The sequence below is a fragment of the Culex quinquefasciatus genome, chromosome 2 (genome assembly GCF_015732765.1).
Source record: "Culex quinquefasciatus strain JHB chromosome 2, VPISU_Cqui_1.0_pri_paternal, whole genome shotgun sequence".
Classification (NCBI taxonomy): domain Eukaryota; kingdom Metazoa; phylum Arthropoda; class Insecta; order Diptera; family Culicidae; genus Culex; species Culex quinquefasciatus.
The window spans coordinates 39584215-39609146 of NC_051862.1; the positions used below are offsets into that span (position 1 = coordinate 39584215).

General features: G+C 34.6%; 1 protein-coding gene across 1 annotated transcript; it reads right to left on the reverse strand.

The window, feature by feature from the left end:
* Positions 1 to 2741: 2741 nt before the first annotated feature.
* On the reverse strand, positions 2742 to 20052 carry LOC6051719 (transcription factor Sox-21-A). Its single transcript, XM_038257525.1, has 2 exons — positions 19410 to 20052; positions 2742 to 4065 (listed from the first exon to the last, which is right to left on the reverse strand). Exons 1-2 carry the CDS (start codon positions 19700 to 19702, stop codon positions 3570 to 3572), a joined length of 789 nt encoding a protein of 262 aa, XP_038113453.1. The 5' UTR covers positions 19703 to 20052; the 3' UTR covers positions 2742 to 3569.
* Positions 20053 to 24932: the final 4880 nt, after the last annotated feature.

Genomic DNA, 24932 nt, shown 5'->3' on the forward strand with positions numbered 1-24932 from the left:
TTAAAAAGCAGGTTTTTCTCCAGTAAGAATAAAAAGCAAAAAAAATATCATTTGATTGTGTGAAAAATTTCATTTTGTCCTCGGCATCGTCTAGCAAAGAAAAGTAAAACCGATAAGAAAATAAGGGTTTCAATAAATCAGAATTGTGTGAGTGAGAGGGGGTGTCTCCAACAGGGTGGGAGTATGCTATTTTACCAGACTGGACCACCCGACGTTGCCACTTTGTTGTTGGCTGGCTTTTTATTTTATTTCTCTGCGTGTTTATTTTATATATTTGGGCCTGCTCGATATCCTGACCCGGGAAGGAGGTCCATTTCTTCGACCAATAGCAGCTCTGAATAGAAGGTTATATTTCTTTCTTTTCTCAATTTCGGACACCCAAGGAAAGAAAAAAAGTGCACCCCAAGAAATAATGGGCACCAGGGAAAGAAGAGGGACATTATTTTCCGTAAATTTATGCTTTTGGCTTATGCCAATTTTCCGAGAAAAGGCGCTCGCAAATTGCGATTCTTATATTCTTTTTTTTACTTCCCTCGTTGGGCCCAACCCGATAGGAATCTTCTTATTTCCGGTCAGTTTCTTTTGGGCCTCCGTTGTCATCAACACTTTGTTGGCGTTCCGCTTCTCGTTTTTTTTTGTTGTTGCTGGAATTGAAATTCGAGACGGTCCAGAGATCCCGGGCTGCTTCCGGTCGTGATTGCAACAAAGAGGATCAAAAGAAGGGGTTCACAAAAAGGGGTTATGCATAATATATTGATGACAATGTCCGATTGATGATGAGGTACCGGGATGATTAGTTTGAAAATTTGATGAAAAAGAAGAAGGCAGTTTCTATGTTGGGTCAAGTCACAACTTTATAAGATGGTGATTTTCAACAGACTCATCAATAGTTTAAAAATCATATTTATTTAATTTATTAAATAAATAAAAAATTAAAGTTTTAATTATTTGCTAATAATTAAGGCCGTTGCAATTTTTGTTTCGAGATTTTGGAATTTTCGAAAATTTCCTCAAAAATCAGGGTTAACACAAATATGTTTTGTGGAAAATTAATATTTGTATCGAAAACCGTGTAAAATTGATTGTAAACTATTCAAAGAATATTGTATAATGTTTAGTTCTGTATTTTAATCAAGTAGGGAAGTTTTGGATATTGTTTGCGCAATATTTTAATTTTGGTACTGCATGAAGTTTGAAATTTAGTTTTTTATTTGATTGACCAAATAACGGGTGGTAAAATACTTGAATAAAAAACTTTTCTAGTTTATCCATGAAAATTTCAACTATTTTATATCATTATATAATTGTTTCGTATAATTTCTAGCATTTTTCGAATAGCCTTATCTGCAATTTTGAAATGAAACTAAAAGTGAGTAAATTTGATAGAAATATTTGTTTTTGATCTTAAATAATTTCATCAATCTTTGAATCTTCATTTATTTCCATTTATTGAAAAATATTTTTTTATTATTAAAACATTGCATAAATTTGAATCATTTCATAAACTAGTTGGACAAACAAATTATTATAGACTCCTCAGGAACCTAAAATCCAATTTCTATTGTTTTTATGGAAATATCTGATTTTCTCGAAACAAATTTTTTCAGAAGTATTTTGGCAAGATAATGATTTTTAATAATATAAATTAAAAGAATATTGAAAAAATCTTTTTTAAATGGTTTTTCAAGCTTTTATGTTTTATATGAAATAGATCTCTAGAAATTATGTTTAAGAATTTCAAAAAAGTGTCTATGTGCACAAAAAAAATGATGGTAATATTTTACAGGAAATGGTGACTGATTATGTGACAACAATAAAAAAGGTGTAATATTACATCAGAAAATGATGAATTTTCATCAGGTTCACATTTTTACACATTTTTTAGGTAATATTAGTCAAAAAAGAGGTAATATTCAACCTACCAAATTTTTAACATGCCAAAATTCAACCTTTTATTTGCTGTGTGGTTAATGGATGATCTTTTTGGTTCAAATCAATTTAAAATAAATATTTTAATTTAATTGCTACGCATGTAAACCGAGCCCCTTATCAAGCTATCAGCTTTCGCTTGGTGTAAAATTTTTGATCTGAAAAACTATTTTGAAGCTATAATTTAGTGACAAACAATCCATATGCCAAAAAAAAGTACACAGCAAAAAATCCGATGGTAAAATTGCATGCAAAAGCATGCACATCACCTTCGTCAAAATAAACACCTAATATTACACACTGCATGTACATTTTTTGCAAACACAAAAAAAAAGTTGCAACCGACGGGATTCAAACCCAGCACCAACGGTAAGGACTGGCGCTTTAGCCCACTCGGCCATCAGACCGATGAAAAACTTTAAGGATAAACGCATATATGAGCTTGAAATTTCGGTCAAGTAGGTTTCCCATACTGATGGGCTACACATTTCAGGGTGTAAAATCACATAAAATTGCATAAAATATGCAATATTTATTTTACACCCTGGCTTTTTAAACGCAGCTGGATTACTACTTTTTTAGCTGAGTACGGAGTTATTATTTCAAGCTAAGATTTCAACTTTATAACGACGTAATTCAACATGGAAGAGATAGTCTAAAAAATCACCTTAAGGAATAATGTCCTCCAAAAAATTTTATGAATAAGACATTTTAAGAGGAATGGGTAACGAGCAAAGGGAGGGTTTTGAGCATGCGAATCCTTAGAGTAGTATGATTTTTCGGATATCTTTCAATTGTAAAGGCAGAGAGTATTATTTTAGACATAATTTTATTATTCAAAAAGATAAAATTCAATGAGAAATCGAGCAAGTTCGACTCACCGAGAAGAGCTCTCAGTTACATTTACAGATATAGTTTCATTGTATTCTTAGGTAATGTTTTATGTACGTACGTATCATTGCAGATTCCAGTAACCAAACTTTCATGAGCCCTTGCGTTCCACAGTTTCCAAATTATTTACACCATTAATTTGATTTTGGTAATCAGTTTGAGTTCTTCTATTGCACTCATCGAAACTAAAAAATCTTTTAAAAAAGAAACATATAAACGATACTTTTACTAACCGAATCGAGTGCCACTATCCTACAAACTAAATTCAACTAAGTGTCCCGCGGGTGATAACAATTTTGATCTTTGGGTCTAAATCATTGCAAAATCAATGAACTTTTGCCTCTTCTTCTTTTCCTGCTTCCTTACAGCCTATCATGTCTCTTAACGGTAAACCTTAAGCCTAAAAACTGGGTCTTTTTTTGCGAACTGAATCGTTCCTCGTGCTTTCGCACATACACACACATACATACATTAATGTGTACTGATATGATCTGATAAAGATTGATTTATGTGCTGCTTCTTTTTGCTTTTTTTTAAACACAGTTAGCAGCGTTCCTTCCTGCTTATCACACAAGGAACAAAAAAAAGAAGATTTTCAATGCAACTTTTGCAAGCTTGTGACTGCACACCTTTAGCAAACAAGTTCAAGATGATAAACAGTTGAGGTGCAAACACACACATCCGCGCACTTGGAAAGATTGGCGTTCGTCCTAAACGCTATGCTCGGCACTGTAGCGCAGCGGTGTTGGTCAGATGACGTTTGTGCCCGCCGTCGGGATGCCCGGCGAGGTCGGGGCAATCGGGGAGGGCGGGGACGACTTGGAGGGCTTGATGAAGGCCAGCGGGTGGGGCGAAGGAAACTGGTAGGCGGCCGCCGGCACCATCGTGGACAGCAGATGCGGCCCGTACAGGTTCCAGAAGGCCTTCTGGTGCAGGTCGTAGGCGGCAAAGTGGTACGGCGGGAAGATTCCTGGCGGCAGGCCCAGTGGGTTCGTGAGCGGGGAGGCGGGATTGAAGGGGGAGGACTTTCCGGGCGGGGATTGGGAGCGGTTTGGGTGGTGCAGGTGGTGGTGGAGCGAGTCTTTGGTGGAACCGGCGGAGGAGGAGGACGATGCGGGGGAGGATGAGGAGTTGGAAGTGGGGCCGGATGAGCCGTTGCCTGGGCCGCCCGGGGATTTGACCAGGGTTTTGGGCTTCCGTCGCGGGCGGTATTTGTAGTCGGGGTGTTCCTTCATGTGGAGGGCTCTGTGGGAGAGAAGGAGAAAAGAGAAGATTAGTAAATTTATTTTTTACGTAGTACCTAGAACAAGTAGAATCTAGGAATGTTGAAAATTTGGTTTTTGAGTATTACATCTTTTTGGTGTAATTTTTCTAAAAATAATGTGTAGAAATGTGAAATTGTAGTCAATTTTTAAGAATACATTATTATTTTCAATCAAACAGATCAATTTTAGGTCTTCTTCAAATTAAAAAAAAACTAGTAACTTCTTCCCCCTTCCCCAGCAAAACCGGAACATTCTCACGCCATCGACACCGTGTCTCCAAATAATCTTATCTCCGCTGTCATAGATATTTCCCTACGCCACCGCAAAAAACTTTGACAACTTTCTTCTTCCTATCATCAAACTAAACGAGGCCCCGAGTTCACACCACCAAGGGGTCGGGTTGTCGCGCCGAAGATAAACTGATTTTTATTTTCCGAAACCTCCCACCGCGTGGAAAACCACTTTTCCGCTTATCTGCGTCACCCCTCGGCTCGGAATCGTTTATGAATTCCAGCCACGACCAACTGATTAGGGAACAATTTGGGCTTTATTGTTGGCAGCATCGTTTTTATAGCCAGCGAGAAAAAGAGGGGTTGGTTTTGTTGAATAAAAAAAAGAGGGAGTGAAAGGGTGACAACTATAACAGAGAGTTAAACAAATAGGGGAGGATTGTTAGCACAGCAATTGTCTTTTGAGGTTTGATTTTGATGTTTCTTTACCGATTAATTGAATTTTTCAGTGAAATGTAATTTACAATTAAAATTGGTAAAGAAGTCATCATGCTTTGATTTTAGAATAAATAGAACAAGTGAGGAAGAAATTTTACGACTCTATCAGATTATGTTTTTTTGTACCCACTGAAACAGAAGAAACTGGTTTATGTTGAATAACACCCCAGTGCAATGTGCATCTGTGTGGTATTTAAGTTGGGAAAACGACCAACTTAAACGGGAGAGGAGAATACACAGAGAGCATAAAACATATCAGTTGATGCTAAACAAAACATGCAGTTGAGCGGAGTTTTATTGCATCATGTGCATGTGCACTCATTTAAAATAAAAAAAAGTTATGCGCCAGAAGAAAGAGTCTGTGATAAGTGGACTCCGGCTTTGGAGTCGGATTTTTACTGCTGTTTACACTGGAAGAGGTAGTTTGTTGTTTGAATTTCCACTTCTTCTTTTGCTGCTGGATGCCATGAGAGGGAGCGGATATTATTATGAAATTATGAACTAAATAATGGACTTTCGGGGGCTCTGATCTGGTGAGCTGTTTTGTGTTGCATCCCACTGACGTGTAAATAAGACCTAAAACTGCGATAACTTTAAAATAAAAAAAAACATTCAATTCCCGTGATTTAAAAACTTTTTTATACCTCCCCAGTTTTTTTTATGTTTTTAAATCGTATCTCAGAATACTGTAATTAAAACTTAACCTTTTTTTATGTCTTATGTAAAATTTCCCGAGGAATCCGAGAAAAATATAATCGGTCAATATATTGCCTTCCAAGACAGCTAAAATCGGTTGAAATGGCGCGGAGTTGTGATTTTTTTGAAAAATCAAATTTTTGCGAAAATCGACGAAAATTGCCATTTTGGGACCACCTCAACAAAGCGTAGATCACCCTAATGGCCAAGCCAAAAAATACGGTTCTAGTTATTTCGCCCAAGGAACCCACAGACAAGTTTTAAGCTCGATCGGAGAACTTTTTTTTTCGAATCATGCTGTTTTCGTGGGGATTTGCTGTATAGGGACCATCCATAAACCACGTGGACAACTTTTGGGTAATCTGTTACTCCCCCCCATACAAAAAAAAACATTTTTGTATGGATCGTGGACAATCGTCATACCACCTCCCCTTTATTTATGGTTTATGAATGGTCCCTTAAGAAATTTTCTTGTATTAAAATTTGTTTTAAAAGGTTTTTCCAAAGTTTGAAACATAATTTAAAAAAAAAAAACACAAAATTTCACAAAAATTTCATGGATTGATAGAAATGTTAATACTACATTGGGAATCATATAATAAATTACAGTTATTACTTATTATACGTTATTCGTTTAGATTATTCTTCACTTTTCAATATTCAACTTTAAAATTTCTTGGTCATTTTGTTTGTTTTTTTTTTGTCACTTGCCATAAGATTGTGCTGAATTTGACATCTACCGAATTGAGCACAGATAAAGAGTGAAATACGTAAAACTGGATTTAAGCTCTAAATTTTGTAAAACAAGCTTTAAAATGTCTAATTTCAACGAGGATTATTAAACCATATTATTCAATTTTTCTAAAATTTCTGGGACTCAGAAAAAAAATCTCAAGTATTCAAATAAAAAGCTAGATTTTTTTGATCAAAAAAAAAATTAAATAAATCTTGAATCAAATATGGTTGAATGCTCTGTTTTTTTCTGTAATTTCACCTTGAAAATATTCAAAATTGTATTCAAATTATTATCACAGGAAATTACAATCTGATTTAATTTAGTAACTTGTAAAAGAAAATCTTTTGAAATGCAACAAAAACTTGAAATAAAATAAAATGTGAAAAGCATTCATTGAAAAACGATGAAATTATAAAATAACCACAGCGAAGTATTTTATAAAAATATAAAGTAAAAAATAAATCAAAAAGTCATACAAATTGTGGTAATCAGATTTTTTTATTTGACGATTTTTTTTTATTTATAAATATTGTTTAGCATTCTTTTATTGGTAAATAATGAAAAAATATACACACTTTTCAATTGGGAACTTGTATAATCTACATAAAAAATCTTTGTGGATGAAATAATTGGTGAGCGTTGATATTTTTAATTATTATTTGAAAAAATTGTTAGATTTCACGGGATTTCGCGGTAATTTTAAAATTTTGCGAATTTTTCGCTGCCTGTGAAATCTTGAAAATTCACTAACCCTACTGATCACAGATCCGAGGATCATTTCTCGGAGCTTATGTAAAATTTGCTATTAGATTAACATTGAGTTTTAGAGGTGAAAACCTCCAAAATATGGACCAAAATGGCTATATTGGCTGTATTGTTACACTCTTAAAAATAACTTTGCAAAATTACAAAAAAAAAGCTATAAATTACTTCTGTAGGCTATTGCAGATTCAAAAATACATTAAATTTTCCATAAAACTAAATACCTCTTGATTTTTTAAAGTAACGGTAAATGGCAGCGGGTTTAAAACTGTTTTTTAAAACTGTTTTTTTGTTCATTAAAAACATCGAAAAAATAGCCCTGAAAATTCCAACATACCGTCACTAGTAATTAAAGACCTCTCGGATTTGTGATCAGGGACCAAAATTACCCCTTGGAGCAAAATCTAACAATGCAAAACTTATTTGAAAAATGGAAGAAGTGATACCAAAGAACAACGTTTTATTTTATGAAACGAATTTATGACTTCATCGCATCATATTTAAGCCAATTGAAGAACCTCATTCATAAACATTATAAAACTGTTCCTTTCTGTTTGCACGTTGATATCAAACCAAAATGCCTACTTTATCAACCATATCAAAAACTATTTATTACGCCGCCGTTCCACAGTTTGCATTGTAATACATCAATTCTGTGTTCTCCTTTTCTTCCAAGTACTTTCCCACCAGCATCGACCGGAAGGGCTGGCAGTGTTGCCATCGACATTGCTTTTGCTATAATATTTTCTTTTCATTCCGATAAAGCAAATAAAAGACGCGCCTCGCATCATATATTGGCGTTTCAACGGACACAAAAAGCCACAACAAGAGTCACAATATCAATTATTGTTCAAATAATACAAAAACTTATCACTTAGAGCGAACGAAACCCACTTTTCGATAAAGGACTTTTTCTGACATGTTGTGTGTTTCTGGTGCGAATCAACAAAAGTCAAAATGTGATTCACACTGAAAGAAAAGGAAGAATAATAAGCACTCTTTGTGTTGTGTTTACAAAAGGGCCAATCATTGTTGGGCCCCTGCTCGGCCGAGAGGGGCATTCATCACATGCTGTTTGCACGTGGCTTCGGTGACATACACACCGGGAAAAAACGCGCTCACCGTTTCGTTTTTTTTTATCGGGGAAGGGAAATGTCAACAGCGCAAGAGTTTTCGGTGTTTGCCTTTTGACCGTGGAGCACTGATAACAACAAAAAAGAGAGGCTCAACCATCTTCCTTTTAGTTGTGAAAAAGTCGAAGGGCAGGGCCAGTGTTGCTGTTTTTGTTATTGTTGTTGGTTTTTGCTTCTTTGAATTTATGATTGTCGAATGAATGGAGCACATTATTTAAACAATGTGACATTTTATTTCCGAGGTGCAAATGTTGCGAATTTTTCCAGGAATTTAATATTCCGATAACGTTTTGGATTGTTGGACAGTCGCTGGTGGAAATAAAACAGAATCATTTATGAATCATGGTTGGAAGGCTGGGCTATAGATGAAAAACAGGATCAAATTAATTCGGTCATTGTTCTGGAAAATTTTGTTTTGGGTGGCCCCTCGAATGGTGGTCCGATGAATATGTAATGAACTTTTTGGATTCTGTAGTGTTAAGAAACTGTTTTTGTTTTATTTGAATTGGTATAATATTTTATAATGCTGCGTATTACTCTACTTAAACCCTTAAACACAATTTGTTTTTAATTTTTGTATTTTTTAGATTTTTATGATGCTTTGTCTATTGATTCCTTACGACATATAAATTTAGGGGCTGTCCATAGAAAAGTACCACAAACAAAAAATTAAAAATCTCTATTTCAATTAGGGATTCTCTGGGTTATGATTTAGACTATTCGGTAGAAAGTTTTGGTACACGGATAAAAACTACTTTTTTTATTAAATTTTTTTCACAAAAAAACCGTTCTTGTTCCAACATTTCAGATAAAGCGAATGACGGACTTTTTGTTTTTTGTCAAATCTAACTTTTTGAGAAAAAATAGTGGTTTTAGAAATCATCGAACATTCACCCTAAAACATAATTTTTGGATGAAAATGAAAAAGCACCGTTTTTGATTCAAGCCATTTTAAGGTTGAAGTTTTGAGAAAAATCGCCTTTTTCATTTTTTAAATATTGTTATTTTGTGTCCATCGCTGAACACAATACATATTTGAAAGGCTGAGTATTTTCTTTTTTTGACAGTGTTGATCCGACCGTTGAATCCTGATATGTGGCCTTGCAAAGGAATTAACTTCCTAGAATTCAATTGAAATTATTACTAAAATATTTTTTTCGTTCGATCATATTTTGGATATTATTGAACCTATTTTTAATTTTAAAATGTGAAACTGTTGTGTCATTTGAAATAAAATATTTTTAGGTTTTGAAATCATTACTTTCATTTCAAAATGGTTGAAATCAAATTATGTGGTCCTTTTGAAATGTTAGTCGTGATTTAAAGAAAACCTGCAGAAGGCACCAACTCGATTAGAAAATCTCTTCTCATGATACAGATATTTAGCATAGAACCATTTTATGCGAAGCCAGAGGGCCTATTCCAAATAAATATAAATATATTTTTTTTGACTTTATAAGCCCTCCCCCACAAGGGAAAAATCAAAATTTGAGAAAAAAAAATTTGGGCAGTAGAGGGTTAAAAACATTTGCGAAAAAGAACTTCTATGGCAGATTTTGTAACACTAAAATGCTCAACTAATATTTTATCTCATTAATTTATTTACAGAAATGGAAAAATGAACACCTGCACACACCAATTATGTTTATAAATACTAAAAAAAATAATTTTCATTAAGGCAACAAACAACATATATTGCGGATTAAAGGCTAAAGTTCATTAAATAAAAATGCTACAAATTTGCTGCTAACTGTTTGGCTAATTTTACTCAACAGTGATTTAAATGTTTTTGTGATTGGCAAATATTATAATTCGTACAACAAGTTGTTGCTTTTTGTAGGTAATATTATTTAATTTCAATTATCAGAAAAAAGGAAAATTTTAAAACAAAATTTTAATAAAATAAACAGTACAATAAAACATATTTGTCATCAAATCAACTATCAGGAAATGCCTTCCAGATGTTCGAAATGTTCCTATACTCAACAACTGGAATCACGGAGAGACAACAGCCTGGCTGATATATGTTCCCAAGGAAGCCCAAGCAAGAACAAAAAAGACAACAAAAACTAATTTTCTTCGAACTAACAAAACACACTTGAACTAGCCATAAACGCAGCAGTACAATGCTCCAACATTATGCTACTCTTGCAGTTGATCCCGAAACATAACGCAAGCATAAGTCACACACCAACAAAAAGGTATCACAGCCGCATCAATGGAACACATGTGTGTAAATATCAATATCAAATTCTCAAGTTTTATTTTTTCACTTTCCCTTTCATTCGCTCGTTTGACGGTGAAACAAAGCATGTTGCCTTTTGTCCCAGGCATGAAAAACAACAAAAGACTTTTATGCTCCGTTCTTGTTTTTCGCTCTCCCTCCCTCTGATTCATTGAGCCGCTCCTGCATGTCGTTTAATGACTTTTGTCAATATTGTGCATGTGAAGTGTGGAGGATTCCAACTGTTTTTGCTCTTGACTGTTTTTGCTGAACTGTTTTGAAGTAAGTCAACTTCCTGTGGCACACAGGCAGCCACTTGTGAAGCATAATTTGCGTGACTTGCCTGAAATTGGAATCGTCCTGCTGGTTCTTTTTCGAGGAGTGCAGTGATGACGTTGGTAACAAATGCGAAATAAATTTGACAAATTTGAGTGCTCCTTTTTTGAAGTTGGCCATCTGGTGACTTTGATGAATTCAGAATAAATTTAAATTTTACTTGAAAATCGCACAAACGATTTGAATTTTGATGAAAAAGGATATCCAAAACAAACCAACTTAGTTTGAGAAACCGGAAAGGACAGCTATTAAGATATTTCCTGGTTTGCTTAATTACACTTTCATCCTGAGAGTATGAACTCTTGACCTGTTCTCGTTGGTCAAATGTCCTGCAGCATCTCGACCCGAAGGGAAAGGGTGTTAACGAGTTTGCATGAAAGGAAAAAGGATGTTGGTAATTATCTCAATTTGTTATAGAATTTCCTTTTGAAAGTTGAAATGTACATCATGAGGTGCCTTTGTGGCAAATGTTCTACATTATTTTGTTTGCCAATAAACTGAAAATATTATCTTGATATTTGTTAACATTTTAACTTGATATTTGAGTCAAGCTTTTAATTGTTAATTTACTTGAATGCTATTGTTTACAACTGCAATTAAATTTTCTTTACAAAACCTCGATTTTCCTACAGAGCAATTCTCTACAAAGTCGGCCGATTTAAACTATTCTATTTTTTTTTTATTTTTTGGTGACATTCCTTATGACCAAAGAAACCATTTTGTGTTATTGGTTCACCCATACAAGTCTCCATACAATTTTGGCAGCTGTCCATACAAAAAATAGTACGTAAATATTCGAAAATCTGTAACTTTTGAAGGCAATTTCTGATTAATTTGGTGTCTTCGGCAAAGTTGTAGGTATTGATGAGGACTGTTAAAAAAAAATGGCACACAAAAAACATCTTGTTTATTTTCTAATTAACTTTTTTTTTCACAGAAACTCAATTTCCCAAAATTGTTATTTTTTGATTTTCGAGATTTTTAGATATTTTTTAGGGGATAAAAAGCCGCAACTTTTGAGCCACAAAGAAGGACGGTCAAAAATTTTGCCGCCGAGTTATGATTTGTTTTTTAAATACATAAAAAAATACCTAATTTTTTATGTTAATTTGAATTTGCAATCGAAAAGTATTTTATATATTTTTGATAAAGTGCCTCGTTTTCAAGATAAACCCACCAAATGTTTTATTTCTGTGAAATATTTGCAGCTTTTCGAATTCGAAAGTGACCATGAGTGACCCTTTCTTAAAATATTTTTAAGTTCATAAAATTTGCTATCAAATTGTCCACGAAACATTGAAGCTTGGACCTCTGGTTGCTGAGATGCGGCGGCTTAAAGAAAAAGAAACAGGAAAATTTAAGTTTTTTAAGTCTCACTCAAACAACTGTCCATTTTCTAATGTAGATATCTCAGCAACTAATAGTTCGATTTTGAATGTTTCCGATATTTTCAAAAACCATTTTTTCAAATTTGTTGAATAAAGACTAACATTTCAAAAGGGCTTAATATTGAATGTTTGGCCCTTTTGATTTTTTTTAAAATATTGTTTTCGAAAAGATCAGAAAATTTTACGAATGTTTTATTTTTAACATCACAGCGAATTATTAAATAAATGAAGATGAGCAAAAATTCACACTGGCTTTACTTACACCCAGAAATACGTGCACTTTGATTTTTTTAAAAATATCTAAACAGGATCAAAAAAGTTATGCTCCAAAAATTGTTTGAAGAATTAGTGCGGTTCATGAAAGATTATGTGTCAGAAAATGTGTTATTTTACATCAGGAACTGGTGAAATTTTCATCAGTTTTTGATGAATTTTACATTTTTACCCATAAATTTAGACCTTCCTAGATTTTTTTAAGTTAAGTTGTTTCAAAAAAAAAATTAAAAAAAAAGATCAACGCAAAATCATGATTTAATGCTTTTTTGTTCGCACTTTCAATATGTTTATTGAGATCAGTTTACTCTATTTACCAACTGTTTACTCTCCAAATCAATCCAACAATGCAATCATTGATGCAAAATTGCTCCATTGTACTGCAGTAATTTATTCAGCACCCTTGTATGCATGTCCCAATTGTCCCAATTTATAATGCAAGATTAAAAATAAACCATTCCCTGGCATCCCAGTTCAACAATTTTCCCAATCCATTCGAAAGTACGTGAAAAGAATGAAAATCGTCCCCCCAAAAAGCGGAACAATTAATTCCGACACAAATATTCACAATCAAACAATGCAACAATTTTCATGCGCCCGCTCAGCCCTCCTTTTTTATTCCCGTCGGCGAATACTCTTTCGAGCTTTTTCCGGGGGAAATAGGCTTTCCCAGTGCAAGCATCGATAAAACGATTCGATTATTTGTTTTGTATCACATTTTAATACGCCCATTGTTCTGGGTGTCGAGATGGTCTTCTGAGGCTACTGTCAACTGTTGTTACTTTAAATTTTTCTTTCTGAATTTATTTTGCATTTTTTTGGCATTTTGAAAAATAAAAAATCAACCGAAAAAATTTATATCAAATGAATAATTTTGTTGGTATAAACTCACCCCATGATGTGACACCAACAAACTGTTTCGGCCCAGCCAAATTTTCACACTTTGTCACACTCGCACAAAAGAGCGCCCCAAAACAAGTGCATCACGTGTATTGTTCACAATGTAGAACAATGCGTGGAGATTCCTCCCCGGCTGAAAAGTGTCGTTCTGTTTGTCGTCGGATTTTCCGCCCGACGGTCGTCGTTCATTGTCGCCGGGCCCGAGATTCGAAACAATTGTTTGCTTGTTGCATTCTCCGAAATTTAAGCCTATTGTTTCGCAAGTTTGAACTGAAACAACGCGCTTGGGACAGAAAGAGCACTTTGTACGCGACAAATTGGGGCGGGATTTTTAGGCACTCGAGGCTGGCAGCACTGCGTTCGAAGGAGCAGAGAGTTTTCCCACACTGCACTGCCTGGCGGCAGTAAACAAATTACCGAAAAGCTGGTTCGGTTCAGTGGGATTCGTTTTTCCACCGAAAAGGGATAGATTTACGAGTGGTGACTTCCTTTCGGTGCGAAGTTAATAAATTAGTTCTGGCAGCTTGGGTGAAGGTCCTTTTTTTGTTTTTATCTTTTGTCAGTTTCATTTACTTATTGCTTCCCAGCGCTGGTATTTGTTCTCATTCTGTTTTCATATTGTGGTTTTGTTTTACGCAATCTTACTTAGACTTCTGTTAAGAAAAAAAGAGTACATGAACGAAAAAAAAACATTTTGGATCGTGAAACATCTGTTCAATACACTGGTGTACTGATGATTTTGACCATTTTTGTGGGTTATTGTAATTTTTGAATGTTAAGGGTGCACAGCAACCGAAGAAGTTGTTGTCTTCTTATTCCAAATTTGTCAAACTTACGGACCCAATCCTGAAAGAATCTGATTGTCAAAATGGTCAAACTTTATTGTAAGTAACTTTGAAGACTGTAATTTAGGGGATGAATAAAAAATCATATCGATAGTTCCCGTATTTTTGAAGATACTAAAATGTCTGTAACAGAAATCTGGGTGCAAAAGCGATGGTTGATGTGTACCGTTAAGCCTACTTCCATTTTGTATCCAAATCAGCAATTTAAGCAATCTGCCTCATATTTATCGAAACATAAAGAGAACAATTTGTTTTATAATGTTTCCACAAATCAACCAATTTGGAAAAAAAAAATATTTACATTTTAATTTCCCGGGAAACGGGAAAAATATTTTTGGAATCCCGGGAATTTTTTTAAACAGTCATAAAATTTTTGTTTTCATTATATTTGTTATGTTTTTCAAGCTTAAAATCATAGAGTTAGCTCAATAATATTAATTGGTAATAATTTACACTTCAGTCTAAACAAGGACTACAGTTCATAAATAGCTTTAAAAAAAATTAAAAATGGATTTTTTTCTTTGTTGGTTTACAGTCTGATAAGGTACCGGAGATTTAAGAGCAATAAGTCTGAAATCCGGTGTTCTAGTTCCCAGATTCCGGTGTTCGATGAAACATAATTTAATATGATTTGTTTTCGAATTTAAAATCCTATAAATATAAGTAAATATCATACCCAGTCTTTAAAAAATATAAAGTTTAATAGAAAAAATTGAAAGTGCTAGGTATTTTGCGGATCTGTTAACTTAATCTTTTACAATTTTCACTAATAAGCCAAATTAATGCTGATATATGCCCAATTCAAATTTTAATGCTTTAATATTCTTTTCGATTACTAAGCATGCAGCTTGTCATCTATTTTCACAGCCAAATCTCAATTTCCTGACCAAAATTTGTTTTTTTTTTTTCAATTTCGGAATTTATTATAATTCTCTGGAATTCCCGGGATGGAGGCACTAATTCTAAAAACAATTTTGTTGTAAGAACTTGGGTGAAAAATTATGAAGGGGGATTTGCGACAAAAGGTCGAACTCCAAAAGACCGAAGGACAAAAGGTCGAAGAACAAAGGGTCAAAGTGGAAAAAAGGTTGAATGGACAATGGTAAGAAAATAAGAAAAAGGCAAAATTAAATAAATTTCATAATTTTAAAAAATGCTTACAAAAGTATTAGTTTTTCTAACTGAGATTTTTTTTATAGTTTAAAAATGAGCAGTAATTCACAATCATTTGAGGGAAAAATTCTCAATTCAAATTACAAAATATTTTTTTCTTTTTCTGTGTAACTTTGTTTTAGTTTGTCAATGCTCGAAAAAAAAAACGCAGTCCTTTTTAAAATAAATATGGAGTTAAGCTTATTAAATGTTATATATGGGTCATTCCAGGTCAACTGAGTACACTTTTGGACTCGACCTTCACCGATTTGGACCAAACTTGGAGGGAACGTTTATCTATCGATAGTTAACATAAATTCCAAGTTTGGTGCTGATTGGACCATCCCTCTATTTTTGGCACCGCCCTCTTTTTTGGCGATTTTCTAAAAAACTTTTTTTTCTTTTAATCATAACTTTGCAACTATTTGTGCGAAAGACTTTCTACTGGTTGCATTGTATAGAAAATTGTCCAAGAATTCGATAAAATAAAATTTTAACCCTTAAATGCCCACTAATTTTATATTTTAACGTTTTGAGTATAAAAATTCAGTTTTGACCAATTGCTTATATTTTTATTTGTTTTATTTTATCACCATCGTGTTTACCGGACAATTTTACATAATAAGCAATGTAAATCTCAAACTAAAATGAACTATTGGCGAGATACAGCGATTTTACTGAAAAAAGTTTGATTTTGCGCAGCACTCGGAAGTTCATGGTGTACTTTTCAACATAAAGGAATGAATCTCGCATAATTCGGACAGAGTGCAGTGCAAAATCAAACTTTTTTCAGTAAAATCGCTGTATCTCGCCAATAGTTCATTTTAGTTTGAAGTCTACATTGATTATTATGTAAAATTGTCCGGTAAATACGATGGTGATAAAATAAAACAAATAAAAATATAAGCAATTGGCCAAAACTGAATTTAATATTTAAAACCTTAAAATATAATATTAGTTGGCATTTAAGGGTTAAAATTTTATTTTTATCGAATTCCTTGGACAATTTTCTATAAAATGCAACCAGTAGAAAGTCTTTTGCTCAAATAGTTGCAAAGTTATGATTAAAAGAAAAAAAAGTTTTTTAGAAAATCGCCAAAAAAGAGGGCGGTGCCAAAAATAGAGGGATGGTCCAATCAGCACCAAACTTGGGATTTCTGTTAACTATCGATAGATAAACGTTCCCTCCAAGTTTGGTCCAAATCGGTGAAGGTCGAGTCCAAAAGTGTACTCAGTTGACCTGGAATGACCCATATATATTCTTACAATATAGTACTTTCTTCTTTCGACAGTTATTTTAACGTTATTTATTTATTACTTTCCATACTTTCAAAACGAGTAGTTCTTATTTTGTAATATTTTGTGAGTTCTTTCAATGTATTAATTATGAGCAGTTCTTTCTTCAAATCTTTCTTGATAAGCGAAACTCATTTCAAAGTAATTTTATTGGTTTATTATAATATTTACTTGCTACTGTAAGTTTTTTCATTCCCAAAAACATGAGCAGCTCTTGTAAAAAAAATATAGAAATGTATTTTTCATAGTTTTGAGGGAGCGGCCGTGGCTGACTGGTTACGGTGTTTGCTTTGTAAGCGAATGGTTCTGGGTTCGATTCCCATCTGCTCCCAACGAGAAAGTTAAGAACACATAAAATTGAAATGATCAATATGAACGAAAAACCAAAGTCGCTCGAGACGGGGTTCGATCCTCCGTCATTTGGATTGGTAAGCATAAATGCTAACCACTAGGCCATGACGACTTGGTGAGCGCGGATTTGAATTAGGAACACTGTTACAGAGAGCGAGTTGTGGCGCTATAACCACGGCAAATAGTGTCCAGGGCATTCGTGGAAATACAATGTCCCATCCCAGAGGGTCCCGGAGTACCAAACCTTCTTAGCATGGTGCTCCCAACGAATACAACCAAATCTCGGAGCGTATGGTGGTGTGTCCCCACGCTTCTTCATCCCCTGTCGATTCAGAATTGTGTTGTTGTTCGAACACTCAGTGCTCAAACTCAACCCAATTACGAGTCATCTCTGCGATACGGCTTTACGCAGTAGGCCTGGCCGCTTTAACACTTGTGATGTTTCAATGCATTCCGATGCAATGGCGCACTACAAATGTTAATAAATGACAAGAAGGGTGCTAGGCGTCATCTAACCTAAGGCACTCTCCAGGATCCCTTCGAAAGATTGGCTGCGCTAGGGTCTGATTAGATTAGATTAGATTAGAAATGTATTTTTCATAGTTCTGATCTTTTGTCCATCCAACTGGAGTCCATTTGACTTTTTGTTCTACATTCAGGAAGGATCAAGTTTATGCAATGTACCTAAACAAAATTAATGTGTGAATAAAAAAAAATACTCGATTCATAATGCTTCAATAATGCTGTGTAGGAGCCTAGTTTTTCGTCCTTTTACTTTTTTTCTTTTACAAAAGGTGGATCATACTTACATTAAGTAGCACGGGAATTTTTATTGCTGTTATTGTAAAAACAAAGATTTTACAAAATATAGATTATATTAAATTTGATGAGATGAGGGGGTCTTTCTATGACCTAAATTAGTCCTTGTAGTTTATGGACAACTCCCAAAGACTCAATCAAAGTAACCATTTAGTATTTTTACATAAAAACCGATTTGTATGATAATATTGCACTGTAATTGTAGTGATTTTTTTTTCTTATTTCAGTATTAATTTCAAAAAATTAAAAAAATGGACGGGATTTTATATATTTTGGGAGTTATAAATTTTGAAAGGGGACATTCCTTGCGGAAATTTCTAATTTAATAATTTATAGATTTTTTATAACAGATAATTTCTAGAAAACATATTTTCTCAAATCATTGTACTCTGGGCAAAATATTTGTTTTATTTTTTATAAATCATTCCTTATTAATATTTCACAAACTTTGTGGTAAAATAAAATATTATGAATGTTGAACCAGTTCTAACTTCATAATTATTTTTTTAAATATAGGTTTAGAGAAAAGCAATTATTTAGTCTAAATTTATAGAAAAATGTCTATAGGGAGCGTTATTTTATTACGTTACGCAAAAAAAATTATTTTGGACGCCTCCCACTCGCAACAAAAGTTCAATAAAAATTTCTTAAAAATTGTATGGAGCGTAACACGGCCTTCGACCCCCTCCCCCCCCACTGCGTATCGTAATGTAAGAACAATCCCTTATTTATTTGACATTAATTATTATATAAATAAATATAATGCATTAAAAATAACCTAGAATGGTGACATGTTTTTAAGACTATGAAAAAAAAGGACCAAGGCTAAACCATTTGAGATAATTGCTTGTTTAAATAGTTGAGTGCCTTTTTTTTGCAAAATAATCATCAATCGATAAATTTGGAAAAATGCCCCAAATTTCTCTAAAAAACAAAAAATGTTTCCAAATATTTAGTTTGTTAATTAAATTTTTAAAGAAAAGTTCGTGAAAAAAAATTAAAAAAATGTTTATTAGTAAGTTTCCAAACATTTTGGTACTTTAAGAATTGAATTTTAGCAAGTTTATAATTTCAATAAATAAATTATTTAAAAAGCATTAACATGCGAGCAGAACAATCTGGTAGGTATATAGATAATTTAAATCTGAAATATCAACTTATTTCTTTTAACGGTAAACGTTTAAGATTCATTCGAAAAAAAAGTTTTAACGGTGCACATCAACCAGAGCTTTTGCACCAAGATTTTTGCTCCAGATATTTTAGTATTTTCGAAACTACGGGAACTATCGATATAATTTTCTATTCATCCCCTAAAGTACTGTCTTGTTAGTGATTCACAACGAAATTAGCATTTTTTTACAATCAGATTGTTGCAGGATGGGGTCCGTAAGTTTGTCAATTTTGGAATAAGAAGACAACAACTTTCTTAAAGTTTAAAAATACATCATCCATCAATGAAATATTACAAAAGTTGAAAGTTTAGAGTTGTTTCATTTATCAATGAAAAATATTTTTGTTTTCAATTTATATTTGAATTTAATAAATATTTTAAAATGGCTTTACTTCCTCAAAAAAATTATAAACATGTGTTCACTTGAACTCTTTGATCACTTTTTAATTTAGAAAAAAAAAACTGATAAAAAATACCGTCGGTAAAACCATCCCTTCCTTCAAAATTTCCTCACCTCAACCGCTTCGCCTCGTCGATGAACGGCCTCTTCTCGCCCTCGGTCAGCAGCTTCCACTGGGCGCCCAGGTTCTTCGAGATTTCCGAGTTGTGCATCTTTGGGTTGTCCTGGGCCATCTTCCGCCGCTGGCCGCGGGACCACACCATGAACGCGTTCATCGGCCGCTTGATGTGCTCCCCACCTGCCGCGCCATTGCCGCTACTGTTGGTTCCGTTGACGGTACCATTCAGCGAATGGTTGCTGTGGAGGTTGTTGTTCAGCAGGTTCTTCGACGCTATGGTCATGTCCATTTTGTTGGTTTTTTTTGGGTCACTTTCACTATTTTAAAGATGATTTGTTGCTTTTTTCTCAATCTCCAACAATTTTGACCCAAATAATGATGTCACTTTTGTCACAAAACTGTGTCACCCTTCCAATTGTAACACACTTATCTGAGTAACAACAAACTTATCTAAACAATGTGCCAAATTTTTGCTTCCTTATCAGTTTTGCATTTTTTTTTGTTTTCGCAAGATGCACTCTCCGTTGATTACGACATTTTTCGAGAAAAAAATCACTTTTGATTTTCAAAACCAACTTTTTAAAATATCCTCAAAAATATTCAACGACTTTCACAAAGTCACACTTTTTTCCCCCAAAAAATACCAGTGTTGGCGCTCAACACTCACCAGAAAAAAAACCGAGACACGATGTTTTCACGTCGAGTTCTAAACACATAATGGTCCCGTCATAATCTGTTCCAGTGTTGATATTTTGATAAAAGGAGGACCCGACTGCGACGGCGAGCGATATGCGTTTGCCGAAAGGAGCGTCGCGGCGCGCGTGTTTTTCTCTCGCACACCACCAATAACAATAACAACAGCAGCAGCAACACCAGCATAGAATACAAGAAGGAAAATTTGTCGAAACGCATACAAAGCAAAAAATAAGAAACAGTTTCTCTCGGAAAAAAGAAGATGAAAATTTCAAGAGAGAAGAAGTGCATACAAAGAAAGAACAAAAAAAACTTGGGAAATGACGACACACCGAGGAAAAACATAAAACAGATATCCTTTTTTTCGAGTTCGTTCGTTTTGTTCGGAGCGTCGTTCCAACAATAACAATAACATTAGAAAGAAAATGTTCGGGAGTATTTTGTGTCTCACTCTAACTTTTGAAGAATGCAAGGAAAACTGCGCGCTTTTCCGTTTTTTGTAATGCCATGTGGAACGCATTGCTTTTGAGAGGGAGAGAGCGCGCGTTTGTGATAAGAGTGTTTTGGGAGAGTTGGAAGATTTCTTTTTGTGAGAGGGAGAGAGGCAGCAAATCGAGCACATGTCGGTTGAAAGTTGTTTGGATTGTTCGGCGTTGGGTTAAGTTATGAAGTGTGACACGAAACATGCTTTTCAAGCGTTGAATAGGTTGAAAAGGCATTGAGCATTGTTTGGTGAAAAAACACGAATTAATTTCTTTTCAAAGTCTATTGTTTGTGAGTTAAAAAAATAAAATTAATATTGTTGTTTAAACAATCTTAAGTTAAATCAAGACTTGTTTTCAGCTTTTTTGCAGTAAATACTTCTGTTATTCCAATTTATTTTTAATGCGTTGATATTTTTCAGATATTTCTGTAAATCCATATAATATGCAGTACTGATTAAACTATTTGAAAATGAACAGACTAATGCTACACCTATCCAAAAGTTTAATTTTGATGCTTTCATTAGTCGAGGTTCTCTAAGTGATTAAGATATTTTGGCCTTTTATTGATATCCAATATTCCTTCTCTACATTCATTGCTTGTTATACACTTCGATTTCTAATCGATATCGCTAAACAATCTGTCAAAATTAACAGAATGTCCCCGAAAAATGCAGATCAACTCTACTAGTATATAATGACACTTTTATTATTGAAAAGTTTCAATTCATTGTTTGCCCCTTTTCCGCATTTGACTTCGACCAAAGTTAGGGATCATATAGATTTGATTTGATTTGAATATTTATACAGCAGTATCATACAAGTGCTTCTATTAGGCCCAAAATTGGAGTGCGGGTTCACGGTCAAAACGGCATTCGATGTTTTTATTATGATAGATTTTTAGGACTCGAAACTATTTTTCCTTGAAAGTCCAACTAATCACCTTTAATTTGCGTTCAAGGCAGCTTCGGTTCGGTTGAAATGGAGTGAAGTTATGATTTTTTGAAAAATGTAGTTTTTGTGAAAATCTATAAAAATTGCATTTTTTCGGACCACCCTAACACGGCGTAGGTTACCCTAATGGCCAAACAAAAAAAAATGATCTAATTATTTGGGCCAAAGAACCCCCACGCAAATTTTGAGCTTAATCGAAACATTTTTTTCTTCAACTTTTATACGGAACTGCTGTATATATCTTTTTTCTAGCTTAACCATTGTTTTTATTTTTAAATAAAAAAAAAGTTCAGTTTTTTGACAGATACCATGTCCATTCACAAAATTCATTTTGTTTTTTTTTATAAATTCTACAACACAAAGATTGAAAAAAAAACCTTGTACGAATATTATTAAGTAAGCCATTGTTGTCCTAAAAACCTTTTAAGAAAAACAGATTTTTTTAAATTTCGTTCAAAACTTAAGCATATGAAAATAAAACTTGTAGTAAGTCAGTTGGTTACAAATGTGTACACTAAAAAAAATGAGTTCGCGTAAACGTGAACAGAGTTCATGCCACCGGGAACCAGGAAGAAAACTGTTCAACTTTTATAGTGCATTGCACCATGAAAGTGAACAGTTTTCTTCCTGGTTCCCGGTGGCATGAACTCTGTTCATGTTTACGCGAACTCTTTTTTTTCGAGTGTAATAGAAAACAAAATATAAATTTGGAATTACGGGCTTTTGTCGGTATTTTTCGGTGAAATTAAACTCTCAAAATTAGAAGAAAGGAATGAAACTGATAGGTGGATAGATGACTAGTGTCTTAGAAGAAGAGTGAAAAGGACGGAAACTAAGTCAGCGAAAGGGCCATATGAGAAAGCGTACGTGTGTGATCAAGTCTTTTAACCTTCTAATTTGGCTGTGTACAAGTTCTGAGTCGCAACCTCAGTAAGTGTACACAGACAAATCATCCCTGTGTGTCATCCAAATGACTCCAGGACGGTCAAAAGAAATGATCACACACCGCCTAGATACGCTTTCGGCACGTAATTTTGATTCTCTCGATACATGATTTACAACCAAGTGTTTCGGGTTTCTCTATGTATTGGGAACTACTATTATTTCGCCCTTCCATAACACAGGCCGTACTACATTACCCGGTTGTTACCGAAATAGAACTATCCACCTATCAGTTTCATTCCTTTCTTCTAATTTTGAGAGTTTAATTTCACCGAAAAATACCGACAAAAGCCCGTAATTCCAATACAATTTAAGGTGATTAAAACAATTTGGGTAAATAAACAATCAGTCCCAATACTGAACAAAGAACATTTCGGATAAGAAAAATAAAAATTAAGAATAGTTCTATTTCGGTAACAACCGGGTAATGTAGTACGGCCTGTGTTATGGAAGGGCGAAATAATAGTAGTTCCCAATACATAGAGAAACCCGAAACACTTGGTTGTAAATCATGTATCGAGAGAATCAAAATTACGTGCCGAAAGCGTATCTAGGCGGTGTGTGATCATTTCTTTTGACCGTCCTGGAGTCATTTGGATGACACACAGGATGATTTGTCTGTGTACACTTACTGAGGTTGCGACTCAGAACTTGTACACAGCCAAATTAGAAGGTTAAAAGACTTGATCACACACGTACGCTTTCTCATATGGCCCTTTCGCTGACTTAGTTTCCGTCCTTTTCACTCTTCTTCTAAGACACTAGTCATCTATCCACCTATCAGTTTCATTCCTTTCTTCTAATTTTTAGAGTTTAATTTCATCGAAAAATACCGACAAAAGCCCGTAATTCCAATACAATTTAAGGTGATTAAAACAATTTGGGTAAATAAACAATCAGTCCCAATACTGAACAAAATATAAATTTGTGAAAAATTGTATTACACTAAAATACTAGGGCGTCCAATTTTCTCGGGTTTTGAATTTCCCGGGAAACGGGAAAAATATTTTTGAAATCCCGGGAATTCCCGGGATCCCGGGAAATTTTTGAAGCAGTCATAAAATGTATCCGAAACTATTGGCACTACGCCCCCCGGGGCATGGCCTTCCTCTAACGTGGGATTTCTGCTCCAGCGCCTCTGACGAGACAGGAGAAACCGGGACCGACGTTTTACTTCACCATCCGATAGAAGCTCAGTGGATAAGGCGGGAATCGAACCCGCGTCTCATAGCATCATCGGGATCGGCAGCCGAAGCCGCTACCCCTGCGCCACGAGACCCACTTAGCCGGGACCGTGGTGTAGGGGTAAGCGTGATTGCCTCTCACCCAGTCGGCCTGGGTTCGATCCCAGACGGTCCCGGTGGCATTTTTCGAGACGAGATTTGTCTGATCACGCCTTCCGTCGGAAGGGAAGTAAATGTTGGCCCCGGACTAACCTAAAGGTTAGGTCGTTAGCTCAGTCCAGGTGTAGGAGTCGTCTCCCTGGGTCCTGCCTCGGTGGAGTCGCTGGTAGGCAGTTGGACTAATAATCCAAAGGTCGTCAGTTCGAATCCCGGGGTGGATGGAAGCTTAGGTGTAAAAAGAGGTTTGCAATTGCCTCAACAATCAAGCCTTCGAACACCTAGTTTCGAGTAGGAATCTCGTAATCGAGAACGCCAAGGCAATGCTGTAGAGCGAATAATTTGATTTTTTTGATAAAATGTATGTTTTCATAATATTTTATATGTTTTCAAGCTCAATAATAATAATTGGTGACAACCTACACTTCAATCTAAACAAGGACGACAGTTTTTAAATAACTTAAAAGAAATTGAAATGGTTTTTTTGCCTTTCTTACTAAAGAAAGGTATAGGTTTTACTTTAAGCCAGGACGTCAATTTCATCTTCGTAAATATGTCGATTCAGCATGAATTTTAAGCGGAAAAATCGTCAAAAAATCACACTGAATCGATTTTCGACGCTCTATCGTTTCACCTTGACAGAACTCGTCTATCTCGAATCCTCGAATTTTGAGAAAATAAATTCCGTGGAGGTCGAGTGATGTTCGTATGTGGTAAAATTTTGCTAAATTTTGTGTCGCGCCGTTCTCAGCTCCCATAAATCCGATTTCGATTCTTCTGACTGCAGATGAAGGCTAGTGTGTTGAACCTGGGCGAGTTGCCGCGCAAATTTCGAAATATCCATCTGTTTTCGGATGCGGCCAGACTTTTCAACAAAATACACAGTTTTCAAATGAAAATATGGTAATTTTTTTTCATTTTCATATTTTTTATTTATCTCAAAAATTGCATTTTTCGAGTTCTACAACCTCCCAAATTTTCATCCAGATCCATAATCTGGTTCTGGAGTTAGAGCCGTTTGATTAACCTACCAAAAGAAAAAAAATCCCTAAAAAAAGGTAAAAGCCCACCTGGTGACCTTCGCCAACATTTTTCATTTCTGATTTTA